Genomic DNA, 26,951 nt, shown 5'->3' on the forward strand with positions numbered 1-26,951 from the left:
AAGTGAGTTCCTCAGACGATGAAACATTTAGATTATATTGTAAAGATCTGAGAATTTGTATAAAAATGTTTTTATAAAAATTCTCAGATCTTTACAATATAATTATGATTATAGTAATGATTATAAAATAGATAAATATAGTTACTTAATTGTATTCACTTTGAAATTACATAGATCTCCAGAAATTATATAAGATTTCCAGATTTCCGGTATGGTGCTTGTCTTTAGAATCTTCTGGAAGGTGTTTAAGAGAAGATCCACAATGTACACAGAGCACACCTTAATTATAAATAGTGGTATACCGTCAGGGCCTTTAGTAGCTTTGTTGGGCAGGCCATTTATCACGTCAATGAGCTGCTACTTAGTGATAATAACATCATCCATGTCAGAAAGAGTTTTCTGGTTTACATTAGGTAGGGTTGAAACTTCAGTGGTCGCATCTTGATGATCGAAAGGTATGCGAGTTCACTCCTCAAATAACTTTTCATCCACGTTGAGATGGTTGTTGCAATTTGGGAAAATTCTCTGGGATTTTGTAATTTGAGATAATATATACTGTTGATGTGTTCCTCTCTTGAAGCGAAGGAAACGAGCTCTCTCTCTTTTAAAGGTTTCGTGGTCTGTACTTCTCGATTTTAACCATTCCTTATATGCCCTCTGCTTACTTCTAAAGGCAATTTTCATCGGATGGAACCACTGCTGGGTTCTCTCAGTAATTCTGAATTGTTTAGACGCTCCGATCGTGGCGATATATCTCAACTGCTCAGCTAGGATCTGGATTGCCTCTTCAACAGATAGTGAAGATAAATTATCCCAATCAATGGTGGAGAGATTGTTGATAACTATTTCAGATTTCAGGAATTTTGGAGAAAAAATCAGATCACAGTGAGTATCCGAATAGTAATTTCTAATTTTCTTTCCAGATAACGTTGGTATGGAGAAGGTACAGGTGATAGGTGAGTGATCTGATGAGAATAAGAAAGGGTTGGGTATGTTATTACAGTTGTGGAATACTAGGTCTAAAGCTTAACCTTTTCTCGTTGGCTGTGTGATATGTCTCCTGAGGTCTAAAGAATTCAAGGTTAATGTTAAGTCTTGTAGACCATTTACATGTCTTGGGACTGGCGCATTGAAGTCTCCACCTACAACAGTTTGTTGAGTAGGGGCTAGGCTTGTTACTGACCAGGTCGGTCTGGAGTTCAATCCGTGTAACTTCGGAATGGTCAGGAAGGAGGTAAACCAAAGAGAATTGTATTTTCACTTGTCTGTTCGCCAGTGTTACACACAAAGCTTCAAGGTTGTTAGACTGGCTTAGTTTAACTCTTGTCGCCTGACACTGGATTGGGAAGAATATTTGGATGCCCCTCCTCTTCCCATGCCTCTACTCTTTCCGATACCTTTGTAAGGGGTAGTTTGAAGAAGTATATCGATTTGTCGCTCATTTGTCAGCCAGGTCTCCGTTAAACAGATGAGATCAGTTTCTCTGAGAGATAAAAGCCTTTGGAGGGAGTGGAGCTTATTAGATAGACTCCTGACATTTTGTAGGAAATATCGCAATTGCATAGTTTTTGATTGTTTCCAAACTAGCCATTAGTTGGATTAGATTGTAAGTTTTTTCTGTGCGCCCTCACATGGCGTCTTTCTTTAAAAGGCTTAACCAGTGTTCCTGGAGGCCAGTTCTGGTTCATGACAAGCCTTCTGACTCCGTTAGATTTATATATCACTAGGAAGGAGGCATAGCATGGGTGTTTGGTTCTTAATTTCTTTACGTCCACTTCAAACCCATATTCCATCAAAAAAGAGACTTTTAATACTCTCTGTTCTTGTCTCAGGGCCCAGTCTGGATACGAAGATCCTTTCTCTAGTGCTAACAGCTGATATATGGTATATGTCTGCCAGTCTTTAGCATTAGCATTAGCATTAGTAGAGGCATATGATGCAAGAAAGCAAGCTTATTCAGCATCAGCCAAAAAAAAAAAAAAAAAAAAAACCCTCTCCCATTTCACCCCTCCGTTCGTTCGAAATACCTGTCCAGTTGAGCTTTAAATTTGTTTAGGCTATCAACTTCAACAACAAGTGATGGAAGTCGGTTCCACCAACCAACCACCCTCTGGCCAAAGGCAAATTTCCGCACATCTATCCGACATCCGTCCTTCCTCAATTTGAATTTATGCCCTCTGAGGTGATTATTCTGAGAAAGATGAAGAATCCCATTGGCATTGAGCATGCTTAAACCATTCAAAGCCTTATACACCTCTATCAGATCACCTCGCCGGTGCCTAGTCTCCAGACTCTGTAATTTGCAAAACGTAAGCCTTTCTTCGTAAGAGCAACCCTTTGTTCCATTTACTAATCTTGTTGCCCTTCTCTGTACCCGTTCCAGCAGCTCTACATCCTTCTTGAAATGAGGCCTCCAGACCTGTATACAGTACTCAAGATGTGGCTTATTGCCTTATCCTCACCATTGCCTTATACAAGGGAATAATCACCTCCTTATCCCTGCTAGAAAAATTCCTGTATATCATTGACAAGACACCATGAGCTACTCTTGCAGCTCGTCTGCACTGCTCAGAGAACTTCATATCTGCCTGCACAATTACCCCCAGGTCCTTTTCATTCTCCACCACTGTCAGTGTAGTACCGCAGAGTTGATACATTGCTCTGGGGTTACTGTTACCCATATGTAGTACTTTACATTTGTCAATGTTAAACTTCATTTGCCACCTCTCAGCCCATCTGTTCAACCTTTCCAGATCCTGTTGCAGCAGCATAGCGTCAGTAGTGTCCTTAACGACCCTGCCAACCTTTGTATCATCTGCAAACTTAGACATTAAACTTGATATCCCATCATCAATATCATTCATAAACACCGAAAACAACAATGGACCCAACACTGAACCTTGAGGAACTCCACTAATAACATTAGTCCACGTTGAGCAGTGTCCATTGATTACCACTCTCTGTCTTCTGCCACTCAACCATCCCCTTATCCATAGCAGCAATTTGCCTCCAATGCCACACTGCTCCAATTTGTGCAGCAGTCTTCCATGTGCAACAGTATCAAAAGCCTTTCTAAGATCCAAATATATAATATGAAAGTTATTCCCTGCATCCAGTTCTTTTGTGACTACATCATAGTATCCAATCAAATTGGTCAGGCAAGACCTGCCCTTAACAAAACCATGCTGCGTCTGAGCTATAACTGAATTCTTGTCTAGATGATCCTGCAGTGCTTCTTTAACCAGTGCTTCCATTAATTTACCTGGAACAGAAGTTAAACTAACAGGTCTATAATTACTTGTGTCAGCCTTTGATCCTCCTTTGTGAATTGGGGTTACATTTGCACATCTCCAGTCTATGGGTACCTCCCCTGAGTCCAAAGAAGCTCTCATAATTATGGCTAGGGGTTTGCATACTTCCTTTGCTGCCTCCTTTAATATAACTGGATAGATCCCATCCACCCCAGGTGCCTTTTTTATGTTTATCCTCAACAATCTCTCCTCCACTTTCCTCTCAGTTATTACAAAATCATCCAGCTCACTGCCAAAGTTTACTTTACCTACATCATTCTCCTTCCTGAATAACTCCTCATGCGTGAATGTAGATGCAAAATACTCGTTTAGATTGTTAGCCACCTGAGCAGGATCCTCAACTGTTGAACCATCAATATCCAGTGGACCAATCTGATTCATCCCTTTCCTTCTCGAGTTCAAGTATGTAAAGAACTCCTTTCTGTTTTTCTTTGCATCCTTTGCCAAGGATTTTTCGTAGTCTGCCTTTGCCTGCCTAATCTCCTTTGTGACTTGGTTACAGACCAACTTATATCTATCATAGGCTTCCATGTCACCCATTAATTTGTATGTATCCCATGCATTTTTCTTCTCTGCCACATGTCTCATTAGTCCATCTGACAACCATTTAGGCCTAAACCTTGAACAATATTTCTTAGTTGGTATGTAAAGCCTGGTAGCCACCAAGATTAGTGGCTACCAGGCTTTACATACCAACTAAGAATGCTTCCCATTTTGAGTTTGCTGTTGGTAACATCATCAGTTGGTCCCACTGTATAGAATTTAAATACTGTCTCAGACCATCATAGTCGCCTTTACGAAAACAAAAACCCTTCCCTTTACCTCTGATGGTAGTTACCTCCTTGAGTAAATCCCACTTCAACACACTGTGATCACTGCCACCTAGTGGTTCATTTATCTACAGGTTCTTAATGCATGAAGAATCACTGCTGATAATCAGATCAAGAGTATTGCTCCCTCTTGTTGCCTCACGAACATGCTGATGTAGAAAACAATCATCCAATAAATCCACAAAAGCCTTGCTAGTGTGCGAGTGACCAACCCACAAATTCCAGTCAATATCTGGGAAATTAAAATCCCCCATTATAAGACTCTGTGATTTACTGGCCCACTCTAATTCCCTGTACAATATATTATTATGCTCATCAGAGTCATTAGGCCTATAGCACACTCCTACTCTCAATTTTGATTTCCCTATGCTTATGTCACACCAAACTGACTCGACACTGCCCTGTCCATCGATGTCAACTGGCTTCACTTCCTTTGACTTTATGTGTTTCTTAATTAATAGCATAACCCCTCCTCCCCTCCTGTCCTGTCTATCCTTTCTATATACATTGTATTCCCCAAATTCCAGTTCCGCATTACTTATATCTGTGTGACACCACGTCTCTGATATCCCAACAATATCTGCCTTTGATGTTTTGAGCAATACCTCAAATTCATCAAATTTATTTACCAAACTCCTAGCATTGGTGTACACGCAGGTATACATTCACCTGTTTCTATTCTTAGCTACCCTAACACAACCCATGTGTTTACTTGTAACGCAATGACTACCAGCAGTCCCTGAAATATCCTGCATCTTGTTTTTCAGACTTCTGCTCATTTGAATAGAAGCAGTGCAAGAATCACTTCCACCTCTGCCAGTGGCTACTGTTAATGTATTAGTCCTTGTATCCCCCCCCAACTAGCAGTTTTCCGACCCACCTAACACTGCCTCGACAGCATCAGCAAAAATTCTTGCACCCTTTCTATTTAAGTGTATCCCATCCCTGTAGAAGCAATCTCTCCTGTTAACAAGTACAGTCCAGGCTGAAAAAAATTCTACCCCTAAAAAAAAATTCTACTCCTAGTCTTCTTGCCTGAGTAATCATTGGGAGGTTTATATCAACTGATACATTAGTAATTCGCTTTGAGAGACTAGATTTAGATGGGACATGCTTAAATTTTTTACCTTGGTTTTCGACTAGAGGAATTTGAACTGTCTCCGTAAATGTGGGACACTCAATTAAAGTCGAATCAGTTATGCTTGTTTAAGGGTTTACAGAGGTCTGGGTGGGGACTATAATTCCTCTTGTACATGATGCTTCAGTCACTGCTGGGGAACCTGGTGAATCACGTCTTCGCGAACATGGCAGCCTAGTGGAGTAGGAATTTTGTTTAACAAGTTGTTGTTTGCATGTTGTTTTTTTTTTTTTTGAAGTTCGGCACATTCGTTTGCATTCTCTCCTTCGTTTACATGGAGTAGAAACTCAGTGGTAGTAGGCATACTATCCAGAGTGGGCTCTTGAGGTTCATTGGGGTAAGGATGGTTTGATATTGGTTCTATTAGTGAATGTTGACTTGTTGGAATTCCCATTTCACTAACAAATTGCTTGAAGTCATGCAGTTGTGTTTCTACGTCATTTAGTTTGTCTAAAATTACTTGGTTTAGGATCTTAAATGTTGGTTTTCTTTAGTCAGATTACTAAGTTTGGTCTGGAGTTGTAACGTCAGCTCCCTAAGTACTCGTTCCGACCGGCTAAGGTACCCTGAGAGTTGTGCTAGGTGGTCAGGACATAGGCAATTATGTAAGAGATGGGGCGTTCTTTTCTGGAAGAAGTATTGTGTAGTCGATCGTTAACCTTTGATAGGCTCACTTGTCCTTTCTCATTTTCGAGGTGATGCTGGCTCTCTCTTTGTGACAGTTCGTTAGTCTCAACCATTTGGATGAGGTGCTTGGGATTTGCTAATCACTTCTTTTCAAGGTTGTGGTTAGACTTATATAAGTCAAAGAGGTCTGTTATCATATGCTTGACGGTTTTATTTTGTTCTCGCATAATGAAAACTTCATCCCTGAGATCTTCAGTTTGCTCCCCTAGACGTTTTATCAGGAAGGTTAAATGCCCAATGCTTTCAGGGAAGAGACATGCTTCCTCCAGCGGGCGACCTTCAAAGTTTGGAAGGGCTAAACAAAGTGTCACGTTCCGAACTATGCTCAGTTCCCGCTTGATTTCGTGGTTGTAGATGCCTTATTTCATTCACAACTGGATCTAGTTTTTTGTCATCTGCTTGTCGATGGTCAGATTTTTTGTTGGTTCCTAAGCAAGCTTCCACAACCGAGTTGGGTGTTTCACTTGAGACATCTAGACTAGCGCTGTTGTTTATTTGGGACTGGCATATTGAATATTGAAATTCATTTAAGTTTACAATACTCTTTTCACTGTTAGGACCAGCATCAGCCAGATTTTCATTATGACGGCTGGCACTATCACTAATATGCCGTCGTCTACATCGATCTGCCCAGTATTAAAATTGGCACAAGTACGATTTTTGCTTAGCTAATGACAATTTTGAAAGATTATAAACACAACAAGCCCCTAAGCTAAGTGAGCAGCTGACACTTTGCACGGTGAGCGCCGCAGGCTTTTGGCACACGTGTTTTTTGCGGCGCATATGGTATTCTGCTGAGTGGGGCCTTGGCATGTTTAAATTCCACACATTTCTCTACAGTATAGTTAACGTAGAATATCCTTTGAAATGACTTTTAAGTTTAAGCTAAGAATAGTAGTTACTTTAAGACGATTTTCTAAGGCGACGCTCAATGGATTTATTTGAACTTGCAGGCTGTTAGGTGTTAGGGAGGAGGCCACTAGGGAATTTACCCCACTCAATAACTGAGGGATTAAATCGGCGCTATTGTGTGGCAAACTTGACCTCGTGAGATTTCTACATACGCAGTTTAGCCTTACTCGGGGAATGGCTTACTGTGGTTATGATAAGCCTTTTGCGATGTCTGAAATATATGCAACAAAAAATGACAATTAAATTTTACCTGTAATAGAGAGTTGGACGATAGTTCCATCATTGGATCGCTGATAATAAACGGAGTCGTCTGGTATTTGATTCATCATGGTGCACTGTTACGAACACTATACTTTTAGCTCTTAGCGCGGAGCTTCAAAACGCGTGACCGCACGAGGAGGAACAAATTCGTCCAGCCAAAATGTGCTAACCAGGAAAGAAGAAGCACAGTAGCACACGCTCTTTGAGTAGACCGGGGTTCAAGCCCCTGACTGGTAACTACGGTCAATCTGCCAACCCGCACTGGACCAGCGTGGCAGATTATGGTCCATTTTTCTCAGCATGAATTGTTGAGGAGGCGTCCATTGTGCAGTGGGTTGATAATGGCTGCAGTTTACCTTTTTTTTTTTTTTTTTTCTGTTGTGCGGAAAGGGTTGTCAGGAGACATAGCAGAGTTATAAATGGCCACTGTTCGTCATGGATGTTATGAATAGGGTCCTACGGGGTTTGGTACTTAGTCCTTTACTGTTTTTTTTTTTAATCGTATGACGTGAGCAATACACGAAGGAACCAGTTTTTTCCTGCTTCCTTCGTGTATCGTTGCCGTGAAGTCCAACCGGAGAGTACGGCACCGTTATAATATCCAAGGCCGAGGCGGGATTGAAACCCACGGCCTTTGGGTTGCCAGGCAGGCACGTTACCCACCCGACTAGCCCGGTCGGCAAAAAGTAAATTATTACTTTTCTATTAAATTACTTTCTATTAAATTATTACTTTTCTATTAAATTGTTTACACTAGGTGGCGGTGAACAGTGAGTTATTAAATTCAGTGCTCCGCTAAAATATTCAAATATTAAAGTAAACCTGAAAGGATTATGCACGAATTACATATTGACAGAGAGCTTATGATGACCGGATTCTGGATATAGAGTCCGCTAAAGGAATCCTGGACAGGTAATATGTTAACATTTAATTTTTAGGCATGTATGCTTTGGCGTTTTGTTTTAATGAACAGTCAGCCTATAGTTGACTGGGCAGCGGAATGCAGCAATAGTCGCTTAAGACAATACGTTGCTTACAAGGCCAAGGACAACGTCATGTGGCGACAAAGTTAGGGATTAAACCCTCCCCACCCCAACTGTACTTTTCTTCTGTCATTCTCACAGGCAATAAGTTGCTTTGCTGTGAGATATTTTAGGACTCTGTGGCCTTTTGTGTGCCTTAAGGGACAAACTTTAGCTGAAAGACATCTGAAGCGGATATAACTAAACTGCATTTAGTTCGTGTGTTTTCTTTAACCCGCTTAAACCTACACATGGATGACAAACAACTTCCTAATACTGAGGAGTTTCTTTCGTCAGTATCTACGGCTGAAAGTTCTGGGTTATTAAATCCACAAGTTGACCTCGAGAGATCGGATGATTCTGAGCCTTCGCAAGATGAAACGTTTCGTCAGAAATCTCTTTCCGCTGAACAGATGGAATTGGATGGCTAATTGTAGGACTCTGCAACGCAAAAAACACTGGCTAAAAATATACAGTCAGAGTTGGATAGTGATATCGCAAAGGGGGAGCCAACGAATGACAAGCTGGATATAGACTCCGAAGGTGAATTGAACTTACAAACAAAGCTAAATGAAATGGACGCACCTGTCATTCTGGGAACCATATCGAAACTGCACAATGATTTTTCTGGGTTTCTCTCCCAAGAGGGAAACAAGATTATTAAAACAGCTGGTAACATCCTAAGAGAAAAGTGGCATAATTTGGAAACCGTGACAATGTCACTTCTCATTGAAAACGAAAAACTAAAGGTACTTAATGAGGAGGTACAAAACAGAACAGATCTCCTTGATAGGATTATAAATACCTGCCCGGCCTTTGTAATGAACTGAGATGCGGCCAGACGAGAGAAATCAAAGGATCTGATGGGATCCGAGGTTATCGATTCTCAGCTGATAAGGGAGCCACACCTGTCATGTTCAGAACCTAATCATTCTGGGTTACTACCTGCTTCTCCTGTTCCTAGATCATATGCAGACACTGTTCGAATTTCGGTACAAAAGACTGGACAACCGAAAGTTAAAACTAATAATGTTATTATTCTTCGAGCTTCAGACACCAGTGGGTGCAAAACAAGTGGCGAAGTTAAACATCTCGTTACTAAGACCCTCAATACAGACTTAGAAAATTTATCTGCTTCTGAGTCTCTTACTTCGGCTGGCGTCTCTCTCGGTCGCCCTCGCACGGGAAGCCCGTCTTTGCTTCTTTACAACATTCCAAAAGATTTAACTAAAGAAGAAATAATCGAAAATCTTCATGTGAAAAACTTGGCTGGCAATGGATTTTCCTTAGAGGAATGTAAACATGAAATCGCTCTCAGATTTACTACCCGTGCAAGATCGTCGTCACTTGTGAATTGGGTAATAAGCTTCCCGCCAAGAATGTACAAACGCCTTCTGTCGCAAGAAAGGATTTTCTTATCTTGGAGTTCTCCAAATTCCGTAGGTTTACAATTGTAACCAAGTGTTACCTCTGCTTAGGACATGGGCACGCTACACAGTTTTGTTCCCACGAATTCCCTTCGTGCGGTCACTGTGCCCGCAGTGGTCATGATTTCTCTGAGTGCCCTCATAAGGAAGAGGCGGCTTGCTGCGCAAACTGCAAGCGACGTAAACGGGAGTACAGCCATTCTGTAAAGGACAGTGAATGTCCTGAATATATAAAAGAGCATTCGAAACCGCAAGAATAAGGACCACTTATGAGTAATTTGACTCATCACTCTCTACATAATGTAAACAACACTACCTCTCTAAACGGTTCTACGCCAGTTTCGTCTGTGAGGGAGAAAGACCGTCTGAGGATTATGCAGATAAACGGGCAGCGATCTCGGGCAGTAGCTGACGAGAATAGGCTTTCTGCCGAGACAAATTGTATTGACATTGTCGCTATACAAGCGCCTTATTTTCACGCTTCCAGTCTGGACCACAGTCTAAAATCCTGGGTTACTCGTTAAAAATGAGAATAATGCAACCCGTTGACCAGAATCCCCAATCTTGTATATTAATTCTTAATGACTCTTTAGACATCACGGTTCTTCATGGATTTTGCACTCAGTTCTCTACCTGCGTTCTTGTCACACACTCAGTAATGAATTTTTACTTAATTTCTCTCTACTGCCCTCCATCGGAAGACTTTAATCACTCTCTTGCTTACCTCGAGACTGTGATAAATACTTTGGGACTGAATAGCAATATATTAATCTAATCGGGCGTCAACGCAAAATCAAACTTTTGGCACAGCTCTTCTACAGATGCACGTGGCCTTCTCTTGGAGCAGTTCATAATTAATCATTGTGTTTTAATTCACAACATGCCTAATCCCCCTCATACTTTCTCAAGTTATGCAGGAGAATTTAATATAGATATAACGATGACAAACTCTCACTTCGATTTGCTGCTTACTGATTGGACTGCGTATACGGAGTGGTGCACCAGTGACCATAGAGTCATCTTTTATATGCTTTCCCCTGATTCTGCCGTTCCATCTTTACACTCTTTCTTACAGCCAGAATTAATAAGATGTTCCATCAAAAATATTGACTGCAATGAATGCTTTTGACTCTTCCATTCTTCTGGACCTTGACGAACAGAAAATTGCTTCTTTTGAAACCTCACCTGTTTCTCATCAAGTGAACCATATTCAAAATGCTATAATAAAAGCGTCATATAAGTCTTCTAGGAAAAAGAGGGTTAATCAGAAGACGTGTTCATGGTTAGACGCAGGAGTTATCCCAGTTAAGAAGGGAAGTTCATCGAGCCCGTAGGTACTACCAAAGGCATAGAGACTGGCCCCAAGCCGACGTTAATCGTTTTTACCAGCAGTATTCTTCCTTGAGGAAAAGCTACGTGAAGGCCATTGCCTCTCGAAAGCGTGAAACGTGAACGAATTTCGTTTACACCTCTGGAAATGCTAACCCTCGGGATCTTCTATACAAGATTGAAGAGGGAAAAACCTCTGGTTCTAACATATTTGGCTCAATTGTGGCGGACTCCGTGGAAACACTGAACTGGCATGAAATCTGCAAATGCAATCTTAGATGCTCTTTTTCCGTTGGATGATGCTACCTCAGAGTTAGCTGTTCATTCTAAAATCCGACCAGACAATGAATTTTATGTGTCCTCAACAACCACCGAACCTTTTACGTTGGTTGAACTGCAGGCTGTCTCGCATAAAGTTAATGTTCAGAAGTGCCCAGGACTAGATCTAGATCTTGTAGAAAACATTTTTATCAGAGTCTTGAAATTAAAACCTTATGTTTTTCTAAACCTATTCAACAGATGCCTTCAGGAAGTAACTTTTCCGAAATTTGGAAAGTCGCTCTATTTAAGTTGATCAGAAAGCCGGATAAGCCTTCTGGAGCGGCTAGATCATACAGGTCGATCGCTCTGCTGGTTAATTTGGGTAAATTGCTAGAGCGACTAATGGCCATCAGATTGAATACCCTACTGGTAGAACAGGATCTGCTTTCAAGGAGTCAATATGGGTTCTGTCCCGGACGTTCCTGCGAGGATGCTTTTGTGGACTTTGTCTCTTCAGTTCAAAACTCGGTACATAAATATATCCTGGCCGTTTTCATCGACTTCGAAGGCGCCTTCGACTCTCTTTGGTGGGAGAGCGTCCTGGTGCGTCTGCGATCGGCTAGGCGCTACAACCATCTTTACCTTTTAATCCGTAATTACTTTGCCAATAGAACCATAATAGTCAAGGCTAAACATAGCTAAGTATCAAGATCAGTATCTAGAGGGTGCCCACAGGGCTCTATATTGGGTCCTTTACATGGAACATGGTGCTGCAGCAGTGGCTCTCCCGATCTCTCGATAACGTCAAAATAATAGCGTATGCAGACGATCTCACCATCTTGGTAAAAGGTAACTCTAGGGTCGATCTCGAAACTACCGCAAATTTTGTTCTCCGGGATCTCTACGATTGGACTCTGTCCAATAAGTTTAAAATCTGCTTGTCAAAAACAAAGATGATGATTCTTGGATCAAAGTTGGATATCTTTCGTCCTCCGTTGGTCAAGATCAACAACATTCGGCTTCCCATAGTTAAAGAGTACAAAGGTTCTAGGAGTGGTAATTGATTCCAGTTTCAATTTTATTCCTCACTTGACAAACTTATCATCTAAAATACGTAGATTTACTGGTGCAATTGTTAGGGTGTCCCGTGTTGAATGGGGGCTTTCCAGAAAAACTTTAAGGATCTATTACAATGCAGTTTTCCTCCCTCTAATCACGTATGCTGCCGGTGCATGGTTTCACAGGGCACGGCTCAAAAACTTCAAAGCAAAACTCGCCTCATTGCAGAGAACCATCTTGCGGTGTTTAGTTAAGGCATGCAGGACAGTCACGACGCAAGTGCTGCAAGTACTAGCCGGTTCTGCAAGTACATTACCTTTAGACTTGCAAGTTCTGCAAGTAGATTTGCAAGTTACTTATAGAGGATTTTTATACTGACTGAAAAAGCAGATTGAGACCGAATTTCTTGGAATAACCATCAACCTTCAAGATGATGCTAAAAGAGAAAAAAGGAGACTGTGGAACGGGTTAGTTAACATCTGGCAGTCTCGATGAGATACAGCTCCCGTTGGTGCAACAACGAGAAAATTTATACCACAAGTTTCATTTCTCCTTGATAAACGTGTTCGATTGTGGTTCTGCATGGACATATTCATGTCCTACCTGTTAACAGGAATGTATCGATGAACCAGAATCTTTTTAGGTTCAATTTATCACAAACAGACCTCTGTTCGTGTGAATCACCAGAGAGTTGGGATCACATCTTGTTTCATTGCTCCCTGTATGACGATCTCAGACTTCCTCTTCAAACAAGCACTTATTAATTTTCAACCAGGACAGGAGTCGTTTCTGCTTCAAAGCTCGGAGTCATATCAGATTCTTCAGGCTTTCGCCGAAGGCGTATTTCTTCGAAGGCGTTCAGTGGCGACAGATCTCAACAGAATGCAGCACAATGGTCCTGCTGATGCATAGCTGGTTAGATCTCCTTTAATAATATATAAACTCAAATCCTCAAGAAATGAAATTTTTCCTCGGCCTGCAGACAAAATTAAATGCTTTTTTCCTTTTTTTTTTTTTTAGTAGCATCACTTTCTTTCTTTTATGCAATTATATATTATGATAATTTTACTAATTTATTTGCCTTTTTTTTTATAGCAGCACCACTACCGTCTTCCATTTTACTTATTTTTTATTTTATTTTATTTATTTATTTATTTTTTGATTTATTTTATTATTATTTTTTTATTATTTATTTATTTATTCTTATAAATGTTTTATTTTAATAATTTCGGTTAAAAATCCAGCACCATGGGTGATCGTTTTTTTTTTCCCTCTGGAATGGGCCCCCAGAGGATCCTGGCCTACCTTCTGACAACACCAGGTGGGTCAGAGTCTCTCTTGAGACAGTACGTGCTTTACATGGACTGGCCCACCTTCCCGTGGTGTGGACGAGTACCCAGAATCATCTGTCCAGGTGACTGATGCTTCTGGGTAGCCAAGCGGCCAGAACAGAACAACAGAACACACACATAATACACACAAACCGACGTCACACACATATCTGGCCCATTTGTACTGTTCTTCACAGAGATACGAGGCGGAGTTGAACAAACGTTCTAGGAGCCGCCCTTTACATATACACATGTCCACATTTTCTATTAATTTTTTCTAACTCAGGCCTATTGGCATGTTATTAGGGCCTGCCTTTACTGGCAGGTAGAAACATATAGCTTTTCAGATAGATTTCGCCGATTATGATTTGCATATAATTTTGTTTTCCACTTTAATTTATATGTAAATAATATTTTTTGAGTGTCAGTAAAACTGAAATGCTTACTACATAGGAAGCAATATCGTTAATTTTGGAACTAACAACAGCTAAAATTAGAACCTGTTATCATCAATTCAGCCTCCATATAAATTACTCTGCTAGTGAACGCAATCAACACTCACGCGCACATTAAATCCTACATTCCTCTCATTGAGACCGCTAAGATATTAATGAAAATAAATTCCAGGTATAAGTTACTTGTAGATGAAGCTGTGGCCATCGAGTGGTTTTGGCAAAACTCACACGCCGTCTTCCTTAATGTGAAGCTGCCATCTATCCTTTTACTTTCTACCCACTGGCAGTTAAATATGTAAGGTTTTTGGCGCGCGTTTTAAACATGCATAACAGAAACTAGAGTTCGCCAGTAAAAACGAAGTTTTCTTCACATAATACTGTATATTGATATATTTTTAAATTGCCTTTTTTGCTAGGTAATTTAAAAATACAAATTTTTTAAAAACTTTTTCACAGTTTAATTTCTCATGTTTATGTATTAACCCATACGGCTTGAAAGTAAAGTTTCAGAAAAATTAATCTATCCTTGTTAATTTATATAGGAATTATCAAGAGTTTAAGTTAATAGTTACTTAAGTTTATTACCGAAAGTGGAAAGTATATGCGATGCTTTTATCTTTCATTATATACACGTTTTTTTTTTTTCAGACTTTAAAATGAATGTGTAGTAATCACCAAGAGTCCCGTCTTTCTTATATTGCAAGATGTTTGAGGGCATTGTAGCGTATGTTCTCAACAAGTATCTGGGAAAGTATATAGAGGACTTAGACAGCGAAACATTAAATGTTGGTATTTTCAGTGGTAAGTCAAGTATTGTTTTCATTTTAGTTAGCTGTTTCTAGAATTAGGTTATATTTTCTCAACTTTTCTTTAGATAATTTCGTAAAGGTCGAATTACAAATACAGTATATCCGATTTTAAAGTTTTCACCTTTCATAAATATGCAAGATATATTTTTATATATTAAAATGAATTATCATAAATGATCCTGATAATAGCACGGATTGCTTTGCAAAAGTTTTAACTCTGCTCTTCAAATCTTTTTTAAAAATATGCGTTTGCTGTGTAAATTTATTTTCAGATGGTTACATAGAAAAGGCCGCCATAGCCTAGTGGTCAGACGCGCGGGTGCATAAGTACACGTGCCTTGAGCGACCGGGGTTCAAACCCGTGAATACGGTGCTGTATTCTGTCTATCTTGTGAACTCCAATGACCGTTTGGTCGTCCCGGAGTATAAACAGAAAATATATTTATAAATGTGATGCTTAGATTTGGACGCATTTGCATTAGGAATCCACACAATAAGATGAAGAGAGCATACCCGTGTATTACAGAATAATGTATGGCCACTAAAAATCACTGCATCAGTAAAGTCATTGTAAAAGTGAACATATCGGCGTGGAGGCTTCGTGTATTCTACTTAACGTTATTACAAGAAAATTTGCTTAAAACGCACGATGATGTTTGCAGTCATAAAAACTTTGAACGATTTACAAAACCACTACTGCGTCCCTTTTAACTTAAATCTTAAATTTGGTGCGCAAATCTTAAATTTGGTGCGTATAACTTTGTCCATGTATGGTATATGGTTTCCTTTTTTATTAAATACAGATCCAGTTATCTAAGCTGTCATTGAATTTCTTGTTATCTTACAAATTTAAATAAAAAGTTTTTCTGTGGGGGAAAACTAATATGGGTGTATTTGTCTTCACAGATAATTTGTAAATGGCATACATAGAGAAAATGATCTTTATAAAGATGCCTTGAATTGTAAATCATTAATATTGCAGGACAGTGTAAATACTTTTAACATTTTAAAGCTTTTAAAGAATAACAACATTTACTGCTATGCGGTGTTCATTTAATCAATGTTTTCGACATGCAGTTTCTCTAAATACACTAACGTAAATTCCTTGAACCTTATTCACCACCCGTAAGAAAATGATTGTCTTTATAGCCTCTTCAGATGCCAAAATCCTTGAATACGTCCGAAAATTATAATAAAGATTGTCCTATTTTATTTCCAAAAAGCATACTGGAACACTTTGAAACCAAAACGTTCCATTTCTTTAAAAATTGAGCCATCTTTAAAAATCTTTTTCAGCTTGTAATTTTGGCTCTCACTCTTAATTTTTAAGATTAATCTGTATTTAGAGAACGATTGCTTCTCAAAACTTCACACTTTTAGAACTCGTTCTTTCTTCTCCGTATGTTGTCAGTGAGCCTAGTGATTATTTGCGACGTGCACATTGCAGTTTCAAGCGTGCGGCCCTGAATGTGATCCTTTTCAGTGGCAAAGCAATCCTTGTGTGCTTAAAGAGTTTCTCTCCTGTTACTGAGTTTTCCTTGTTTTCTCTTGTTATTAAATTTTTCTCTTAAGTAGCCGTAACTTCTTAAAAGCACTAACAAGAGAGTCCAGAAGAAGAACAGCACCGTTTTCTTTAATTTTAATGTTTTCTTTAACTTCAGTGCCGTTTGCCATATCCATGATGTGGAAGGACACAGAAGTTCACGAAAGCGATTGTTATTTTTGTATTGTAATATATCTGGATTTTCGCGAAATAATAAGTACAAGATTGTTTACCAGGACCATGAAACAGCGATGAGTCCAGTCCCTCAAGCGGACAGCATGTCATTTCGAGTACCTCCACAGCATGGACTGCATTGTTTAGAATACGAACTGGAATGCGATGAAGGTGCGAATTGCGCTGAACTTCAGCCAATCCTGAGTACACACCCACGAAGAGGCATCGGAGCCTCAGATGTTTACCGAAGATAGGTGCCCTCATGTATAGCACATTTGGTATAACTACCGTGTTTCTCACACACGGTGGAAAAAACCTGGATTCGAATTCTGTCAATGAGGCGAGGAATATTTATGGACCTCTTTCTCAACATGCCTAGTCCCAGGTGAGTGTAACATGGTTTTTCCCCTATCAAACACCAAATCGATCACAAAACAACACATGCAATTTTTAGTAATAATAGGGTATTTTAGGAGCATGAGCAACTAAGGCCTTATTGCTCTGTATATATCATTTGTAAATGGCTTGTGTCCTCTAGTCGATTTTCTGTTTGCTGGAAAAAACCCCCAGTTTCAGGGCGAAAAAGCCATGCCACCTTCGCCTGAGACCTACTGAAAAAGAACCATAAAATTCCTCACATCATCGATGGGACTCGAACTCAGGTCTTTTCCGCCCAGTGTGGGGAGGATTCTACCAACCATGATTCTACCCACGAGGACATATCCATTTTAGAGACATATTATATACGGCGCAATATAACCTGAGTTTCTGATCCATCTGAAACCCCAACAGTCAGCCAGGATGAATTGCATGACCACATTACAGATCTAGCCCTCTCTAAAGATAAATCGAGCTTTTTGCCTCGAAATTAAAGCAGATAAATTTGCTTAAGAAGACAAGTCAGTGTCTCACTATCGAAAAAGAAAACAAGATTTTACGACATTCTTTACTTTAAACCTCTGATCTACTATTTCATTGATATTATTGGAGTTTTTAGGGAATTGCCCAAGTACACATTAAACCTGAATGGCGCCTCTTCATCAACTCCTAACAGCAAACTTGAGTTGGAGTGTTCACATGATGAGCGTCGGTGCGGACGCAAACTCTGTGTGCTCCGTGTGTGCGTTTAATAGTGAATGATTCTACGAATTCTCTATGAACAGTTCCATGTGTAGTATCTACATAATCCTAAGGATACCAGTTACATAGTAATACTCTTCTTTGACCTATGCCTTAATCAGGTAATTATTTATTAAAATTTTATATTAATAGTAATTGAACTATGGACGTTGGCAATAAAACCGCCTGATCTTGTTACAAGGTCATCTTTGATCCTGCATGAATAGAGCTATTTGACTAGTTTAACCTCAGGAGTGGAAAACGCAGCCATCATAAACAAATCGTGTTGTTGTTGTATCTGTGTTCTAAGGACTCTAATCTTTTAATTCAGCAAAAACAGGGAGCTGCTTGCAAACGGAAATAATGACTCAGACTAAGAACACAACACTCGCAGTAACTGCTGGGTCATGTGACCTCTGCCATACTTCCGCAGACGAAACCTTAATCTGCAGTCGTGTACCGTTGTTCATCTGGTCATTTAGTCGCTGGACCCCTGCTGAGGCCCAACGTTGCCCCACTTTCGCTCCGTGGAGGCAGACCAGGTACCCACTTTACTTAAGTTACTCTGGCAGGTCCTACCGCTTAATTTCCTTAGATTTTGGCGACTAGGACCTAAAAAAAAAAAAAATTGAAGATATACATATATAAGTATATATATCCATGCAGTTGTAATTACTTTGAATGTTTGCGTACAGCGCATAGCGTCCAAACGGCAGGAGCAGGGCAATGCGTGTGATAGTTAGGCCGAGACTGGGCGAAAATTATTTTGGATTTGATTAAATTTAGTATGTAGGGCGTTCGCATCGTGTATAGGTAGAGTAGGGGGTGGGGAGGCAGAAGTATGGGGGCGACAGAGTAGGTCAGGAGGGGAGACACCCTGTGTGCCCCTCCTCTCGCCTGGGTTAGGATTTAAAGTAATCGAGTCAGGTGCTCGATTTTGTTTGCCAATATGGTTTGGTGGCAGCGAACTGCAGGGTCCAGGTCGGTGTGTTCCTTTGACAAGTCCAGGGTTGAGGTCATTCATACGGTTGTAATCCATGTCCTTTATTCTTAGTAGAGTCGGTTTCCTTGTAGGTTGCACGATGCAGCAGTTATGACACCTAGTCGTTATCAGTTCTCAGCTTGAATTTGTTTTATTGCTGTTGGTCACGGTTTGGTTGTTGTACGATGAGGGTACGTCTCCTCTTGTAGAGGTCTTATGCGAATTTGGAGAATGCAATGTATTGCTCTTTACTGTCGATTAGGTGCTTTTCCCTGTCTCTGGGCAAGAAGGTGATCCTGGAGATAAGCCGGCAGCGAAGGTCATCGTAGAGCCGGCAATCGTGCATGAGGTGCTGCCAGTTCTCTAACTCTCCACAGCAGCAGGCAGGGTCCTCTGTGATGCCCAGGGCTGTGAATTTTGCCGTGAATGCTCCGTGTCCCGTAAGTAAAAAGGTTGTATAGAAGCCCGGTGAAAACTACAACGGGGCCTTCGGGTGTAATTTCTCCACGTTGGGGAGGAATTTCCTAGTGATCTCTCCCTTGGGAGAGTTGTTCCATCTAGATTGCCATATTTGCATGAGGTGGGCAGTGAGTCTTTTCTTCTGGGTCATTCGGTTAACAGTGGGATCTGCATTGAAGCCCATGAAGGTGCAGGCGGTCCCCTTAGATAATTCATAGAGGATTCCGATTCTGGCCACTTCCAGGTCAAGTGGAAGGGTTCCAGCCGTCACCTGCAGCGCATGTGTGCTCACCGTGCTGCAGGCCCGTGTGATGGCTAATAGCATAGCTCTGTGGATGGAGTGGATGGATTAACTGCCATGGTGACTTTAGAGTACCATGCTCCCGATGCATAGTTTGCAATCAGTATAAAGACTGCTTTGATTATGAGCTTGAGGGTTTTGCTGTTTAGCCCCGAGTCCCTTTTTTGAGACCCTGGTGAAGAGGGGCATGTAGCCCTTAATTTTCTTCCTGGTGTAGTTGAGATGCTCTTTAAAGGAGGAGGTGGCGTCAAGTATTACACCTTGTGCTCTTTTGATAGTCTCAGTGTGGTGGTACCAATCTTGATCTGAGGGGTCTCCTTTGGTCGAGCCCCTTAGGAGGAAAGAATTAATTTTTTCTTTAGAGATCCTGAGAGTTGTTTTTCAGTCCATTTCAGAAGAATTTGAACGGCATGGTTGGCCTTTGTTTCAAGTTGTAGTCTGCTGTTTCCAGCGACCATAAGGATGAGGTCATCTGCGAAGACTTGCGAGGATGCTTCACCGATATCCGTATTTAGGAATTCATCCATTGTAATATTCCACAGTATTGGTCCCAGTACAGAGCCCTGTGGGCAACCTCTGTGTATACGTCTCGTAAGTGTTCTCTTTGGGGTGTTTATCGTGATACGTCTGTCAGACAGCTAGCTTTTTATTACGTTATATAAATTTTCCGGCATGCTGATCTCCCGGAGCCAGGCCAGGGCACTTGGCCACCAGAGGGTGTCGAACTCCCCGACAAAGTCTATAGAGATAGCTAGGAAGTACTTTTGATTGGTGGCTGCTGCTTGTGCCAAGAGATTTCTCAGGGCATCCACCATTGACAGCCTCTGTTGGAAACCATACTATTTTGGCGATGCCAGGTTTTCTTGCAGGTAGTGGTTTTGGATCCTGGTCAGGAGGAGTCTCTCGAGGAGTTTGCTACAAACAGAGAGCAGGGCTACTGGTCTGTAGGAGTTTGGTTGTTCCAGCGGCTTGTTAGGATTTTTGATAATTAGTTTTACGTTGGCGCTCTTGCACTCTTTGGGGAAAGTTCCAGTCCCGAGGCATAGATTATAGAGGTTCAGGAGTAGGTCTGGGGCTATCTCAACAACCTTCAATATGATCTCCGGCTCCAAGAGATCCGGACCCGGGCATTTTTTCCCTTTGATACGGTATGCGGCTGCTTGGAGTTCTTCCAGGGCCAAAGTCCGTTCCTTTTCATCCGTTTGGTATCGGTCGTTCTCCTGGCACATCCGGAATTGTTCTGGCGTTTGCGGGTCAGCATTTGGGTGAAAGGTGAAAGATGTTGTTAACTGACGCCTCCCATGAGTTTGTGACTCTGCCTTGTGGAGTCCTGGGAGCTGCCAACACCTCTCCTCTGGGGAGTTTGTTTGTGGTCACCTTGTAGACCATTCCCCCAGGGGTCAGAGTTCCCTGTAGTTGTGACTAGATTCTCCCAAGATTGCTGTTTACTACGGCAGATAAGTGAGGTGTATAGGTTCCTTGCCTCTTTGTAACTTTCGCGTAGCGCATTTTCTTCTGGGGCAGGCCATGAGCGTCTGGCCCTCTGGAAGGCCTTCCTTTTATTTTGGACATCCTTTCGAAGGCTCTAGAGCTGAGGTTTCCACCATCACACTGTACCTGGGGTGGGTTTTTTCTTTTGATTGCAGCATTTGCCGCTTTGGTAATAACAGCAGTGACGGTTTTTTACAGTAGGTCCGGGTCTAGTTTCAGATTGTTTGGCATTTTTTGCCATAGCTAGAGTGTCTCTGAATACATTCCAATCAGCAATGTGGAGTGCATATCTGTGGAGCATTCTTGTTGCCAGGTGGGGTCTCTGGTGGTCTCTGTTTAGTTGGAAGGTCAGGGCCCTATGATCGGAGGTTCTCCAGGCGTCCTGCACCTTCCAATCGGTTATGTTGCCTGAGATGGGCCAAAATAAACAATCTAAAAATGGCACCGGAAAAGACCAGCTCTGTCCTTCTTAGAAGAAAGCTTAAATTAAACAGGCCGCCACAAATCAAAATAGAAGGTACGACTGTCAGACTAACCAACCAGATAAAGTACCTAGGGATAATTATAGATAGCAATCTCTCATTTAATCCCCATCTAAATTACCTCAGGAAGAAAATACGCAAATACACAGGACTCATACTAAGAATAACGCTAAAGGACTGGGGACTAAACAAGAGGACCCTCTTCTTATATTATAAAGCCTTATTTATACGAGCAATTATTTACGGCTCACCTGTATGGTTGACGAACACCAGCACAGCAACATATAGGAAAATATTAGAAACAATACAAAGGAACATACTACTAACCATCACTAGGGCAAGCAATACAACTAGTACGGCAGCGCTTCAGGTCATTGCTGGTGCACTGCCCCTTAAATTAGAGGTAGTACGAATTGGATTAATGTATTATTACAAAAAGGCAATATCAATCACAACTAACGGCTTAACCCTCAATGTTACCAATGATTGGAAGCAGGAGCAAAAAAGAATTGATGCACACCTAACTCACATTTGGCAGACAAGGTGGAATGACACCACCAAAGGAGCAATAACACACAAATTTCTTCCCCTATTAACAAAAATGCACCCAAAAGCACCAGCATGGATCTACCAGGGCCTCAATATTATCTACTTATTAACAGGTCACGGCCCGTTCAAAGATAAACTAAACACAATGGGCATAATAGAAGACAGGAATTGTCCATGTGGAGAACCAGAGACTTGGAGCCACGTCACGCATGACTGCGACAATTATGATGTATAAGAGCAAGTCTTATTGTAAGAATTCAGTACAACCCAATCCATCAAGAGTCCCGACTATTGGACACTCAGGAAGAGTACACAGCACTAACTAACTTCGCAATACAATTATTCACAAGAAGGAAAACAATTATCGCAATGCAATAATTGTTATCGCAATTATCGGGGGGACAATAACACCCAATAGATATATCACAAACCAAATGTCACGGACGAACTAAAAATAAAGGAGAGACACACAAGAGTCAAAGCAAAAGAATAAAATCTCAGCATGAAGAAATAGACACGCCATTTGAGCCTCAAGAGGCCTGTGCAGGGCTACTCCTCCAGGGGAGACCAAAACAAGAATCCTGCGGCCGACCATCTCGGACTTGATACAAACGCGCCACAACCAAGTTTCTGAAAATGATAAAAACTGGAGTGACATCAGAACTACAGTGCCATCTGGCTATCAAATCTCGCACCTGCGAGATTTCTTTAAAACCCTAATCCCTGGCGGGGGAGACACGCTTCTTTCCCCCTTGCCAACCCTATTTCCCTCTGGTGAGGCATGGGCATGCCCCACTGAAAAACGGGGGTCACCTTCCCTATCGACCCCTCTGCTTTCTATCCCCCCCTCCAGCAGCCTTCTGCTTCCCAACCCAAATCTGTCATCTCACACAGAGATTAGCCCTACATCAAAATTTTAAGCCACACCGAAATTTTTGCCCGACCCAATTAGGCTTTATCAAAACCTTCAGCGTAAAACCCCAAACAGTGCTCCTAAAGCAAAACCCAAAATTCGCAATAAAGCATCCTCGCGACTATTTATTTTTCTAATTTTTATTTTATTTATTTTGTTCCTAGCCACTGAAATCCCAGGAAAGTAGATGGCAGGACCTGCCAGGGTACTGATTCGATCACTGGTAACACCCGGGCGGCCTCCCCGTGGCTGGTATTGGTAACTTCGGGTCCGAATGGGGCCCGGCGGCTAATAGGCCGGATGAATGGGCACAACATACTACATAGTACATATCCCACACACTTTTAAATCTCTGGCTTGACCGATACAGAGAGCATACGCGGAGATGGGAGAAATCCTAGGAACCGTTAGACTCCCAACATACCAAATATACTCACGCACGGAGAGAAAGTGGGGTAACGTTTGGCCTCAGCAGGGTCTGGCGGCTAAACGACCAGAAGAACAATGGGACGTGATATTACACATATACAGAGCCCATACACTTTTCAATCTCTGGCATTTCCAGTCAACTGATAGAAGGTCAAAGTCAAGGTGTGTTTGTTTTAATTGTGGTTTCCAGGGTTCCCCCTATACTGCTGTAGCATCTGAAAAGGCAAAAAGCCAAGGCCGGAAAATGTGTACATGTAGGTGTGTAAGTATGTGTGGTGTTGTGTTGAGTGCATAGTGGCATAGTGTTTTGTGAAAGGTGCTACCTGTGGTTTCCCACATCTGCACCATGGTGCTTTGTGAAGAAATACAGAATCTCTGTAAAAGCCAGAAAAAGTGTAATGTCTGGTTTCTCTCAGAGTAGTGTTATGTTTTGTTGTTGTGTCTGTGGCTGCTTGGCCGCAGAGCCCCCAGTGGGACCCCACGTTGCCTGCCAGCACCACTGAGATGTAAGCCAGGCTGCCCATTATACTCTGGCTGGCCTTTGCCAGGGTTGCCTGGCTTCCTGACAGAGGTCAAGTTAAAAAGGGGGGGGGGACATAGAACAGGGGTACAGGTTAGACGGAACAGAAAGGGGAAAGGATGGAGGACTGAAGTTGAGGAGCAGTCCGCTCTTTGTGAGGTGAAAATAGGGGTCTGGGAGTGGAGTTAAAGTAGCAGGGACAGGTGCCCTGCTACTTTAACTCCCACTTGTTATGAGAATCCCTCTGAGGTCCTCATATTGTGGACATTCATAAGCTATGTGGCCCCAAATTTCGCTCTTCTCGCATGTACAGCTGGGATCGTCCGTGAGACCCAGCCCGAAAAGCTTTTCATTGTAGGGGCTATGTCCTGTTAACGGCATTGTCATGTGGTACCCTGGGAAGTACCACACCGGTTGTTTTGGATATCCTTGCGGATGTCCGGTAGGAATTTTTTGTCACTTCTCCCTTTGTGGTCTCAGTCCACCTTCTCTGCCAAAGGTTTAGGAGGTGGGTCTGTAACCTGACTTTTTCATTCTTTAGGCTGTTCGCCGGATCAGTCGTGTAGCCCTGGTGGGTAGCAGCCACCAGGCAGTGTTGAGTGCAGGCACCTGGCGACTTCGCAGTCGGGGGGACACCTGCCCCCCCGACAGGAGACACCTGGTCCCCCCCGACAACGAGGAGGCGCGCCAGGAACAACTTCATTACCAGAGACACTTACTGGGGCTGTCAGGGAAGCCTGGGAGCCCCAAGGTGTTTAGGAGCAGTCCGCTCTTTGTGAGGCCGCAGAGGCCTCACAAAGAGCGGACTGCTCCTAAACACCTTGGACTGCTCCTAAACACTTTCACATTCTTACCTCCACTTCCTTTATGGGAAGTGGAGATAAGAATGTGAAAGTATGGAGATTGGAAGGAAATAGAAGAGAAAGTTGGATAGAAGATAAGGGGAAGAAGAATAGACATCCCCTGAAATAGAAGAGAAAAGTTGACAATAGAAAAAAGAAATAGCGTGTAGTGAACGTGTAGAATCTCTGTAAAAGCCAGAAAAAGTGTAATGTCTGGTTTCTCTCAGAGTAGTGTTATGTTTTGTTGTTGTGTCTGTGGCTGCTTGGCCGCAGAGCCCCCAGTGGGACCCCACGTTGCCTGCCAGCACCACTGAGATGTAAGCCAGGCTGCCCATTATACTCTGGCTGGCCTGACCTTAGCAATAAAACAGTATCAATGAAAATTATATACAAGTTCACAGCCTGTAGACAGGAAGTAACATTAACAGCCATATATCTTCAAAAGAAAAAAAAAAAAGAAAAAAAATATTCACAATAAATGTCAACAGCAAGAAAACAAAACAATAGTGTTTTCGACACTATCTTCTAGAACGCAGTTTCCTGAAAGTCAATACCTTTTGGTCTTGTACATAGTCATTAAAATTCGATACATATAATGTATATCATTAACAGGACTTATTTTCATGCAAGACATAGCCAATAACCTCTCATAAACACAAGATTTAAATTTTCAACAACAGTTCTTAGAAACAACTTACAATAAAAGACTCAGTGAAACTCAGAGCCAAAGAAAACCTTATAAACTCTTAGGTGTAGCACCCCATTAAAGATAACATTTACAATGAATTTTCGTCTCCTAAACATACTCTAAGCAAAATCAAAGAAATACAAGACATTCTTCCTTGTTTCCACAAACTGTGGAAAATCAGCAGGACTACATACATTTGTCACCATCTGTAGCTGATTTGTAACATCTAAATAGTGGTTACATTCTAGGATTAAATGATCGACCGTCGCAAGACCTCCAAAAGGATAGAGAGGCGATGCGGACAATCCAAGTGCATTTAATTTGGAGTTTATATTCCCATGACCTGTAATCATAAATGTGACATTTAAGCCGGGACAAAACCATTTTAACTGCTTAGTGTATTCAAAGACATTAGGAATAAAACTATACGTTACCCTGCCCAAAAGAGCAGCATTCCATTCCAATTGTGAGTTTCTCATAAACTCAGATCTTAATCTAGCAACATCCTCCTTTTCAGATAAATCCATTTCAATGTATGGTTACCAATATTAGCTGGGGAATCCCTTCTTCGGTGATATACATAATAGATACTGCAGGAAATAGATATTCGGCCATTCAGAACCTGCAGAGCAACAGTAGAAACCGTTCTACACGCTCTGGATGTGGCAAGAAGGAAAGAACGCTGAGATTGGATAACATATTTTTCCACCATGCTATTAACATTGCATATGATAGGCAAAAATAAACTTTTATAGTATAGCTTTAATGTACTTGATTTTATACCCCAAACGTTTTTACTGATTTTACGTATTTTTCCTGTTAAAGCCTTAATCTTCTTCAAAATATACTTTACATGTTGAATGAAAGAGAGTTTATGATCAAACATTACTCCAAGATAATTGTATGTTCTTTCTAGTTTGATGCTTTGATTATAAAGTTTAACAACAGGCGGTCTGTTTAGATTTAAGTTGCCCTTAAGAAGAAGCTTTTTCGTTTTGGGAACCGAAATAACTAGTTTGTGTATATTGCACCATGAGTTAAGGTCATCCAAAATGTTATTTGATTTTTGCTCTAGCTCTAATATTGAGTTTCCCATAATCAGAAGGGCCAGATCATCTGCATAGGCAATCTTACGGACATGGCCATGATCAGAAGCTAGCCACCTATCAAGGACCACGTTTCAACGTATTGGACCAAGTTCAGATCCTTGAGGGAAACCACGAGTAATCGGTCTCGTGACCGAGCAAGTGCCCGAGGAGACGACAGGGTTTCTGTTGTTCAAATAATCTGTAGCCAACCGGTACAAAGGAGCTGAGACCCAGGCCTCCCGGAACCTCGCCAGGACACTTTGCCACCACAGGGTGTCAAAGGCCCCTTTGAAGTCCACAAAAATACCGACGACGTATTTAGAATTTGAAGCAGAAACAGCATTTATTGCCGCACTGATTGCGTCCGTATTACGCCTGCCCTTAGTGAAACCAAATTGAAAAGGAACAGATAGATTTCTGGAAGTATAATAATTTTTAAATCTTGATACAATTAGCTTCTCTAGTACTTTCCCTAAAACGGGAAGAATCGCGATGTGATGATACGATGTTGGTGTTTCTGCAGGTTTATTCGGAGATTT

At 41.5% G+C, this 26,951-nt stretch overlaps 1 protein-coding gene across 1 annotated transcript in view; it reads left to right on the forward strand.

Annotated features, from left to right (window-relative positions):
* The window catches only part of LOC150088255 (intermembrane lipid transfer protein VPS13A-like), a 3,009,916-nt gene that overhangs the window by 15,812 nt on the left and 2,967,153 nt on the right, over positions 1-26,951 (forward strand). Inside the window, exon 2 of the mRNA XM_090370087.1 lies at positions 14,672-14,824. Within this exon, the coding sequence (XP_090226213.1) occupies positions 14,728-14,824 (97 nt within the window). The 5' untranslated portion in view covers positions 14,672-14,727. The remainder of the gene's footprint in view (positions 1-14,671; positions 14,825-26,951) is intronic.

Source organism: Mastigoproctus giganteus, chromosome 3 (genome assembly GCF_048544385.1).
Source record: "Mastigoproctus giganteus isolate SK-2022 chromosome 3, ASM4854438v1, whole genome shotgun sequence".
NCBI classification, from domain to species: Eukaryota; Metazoa; Arthropoda; class Arachnida; order Uropygi; family Thelyphonidae; genus Mastigoproctus; species Mastigoproctus giganteus.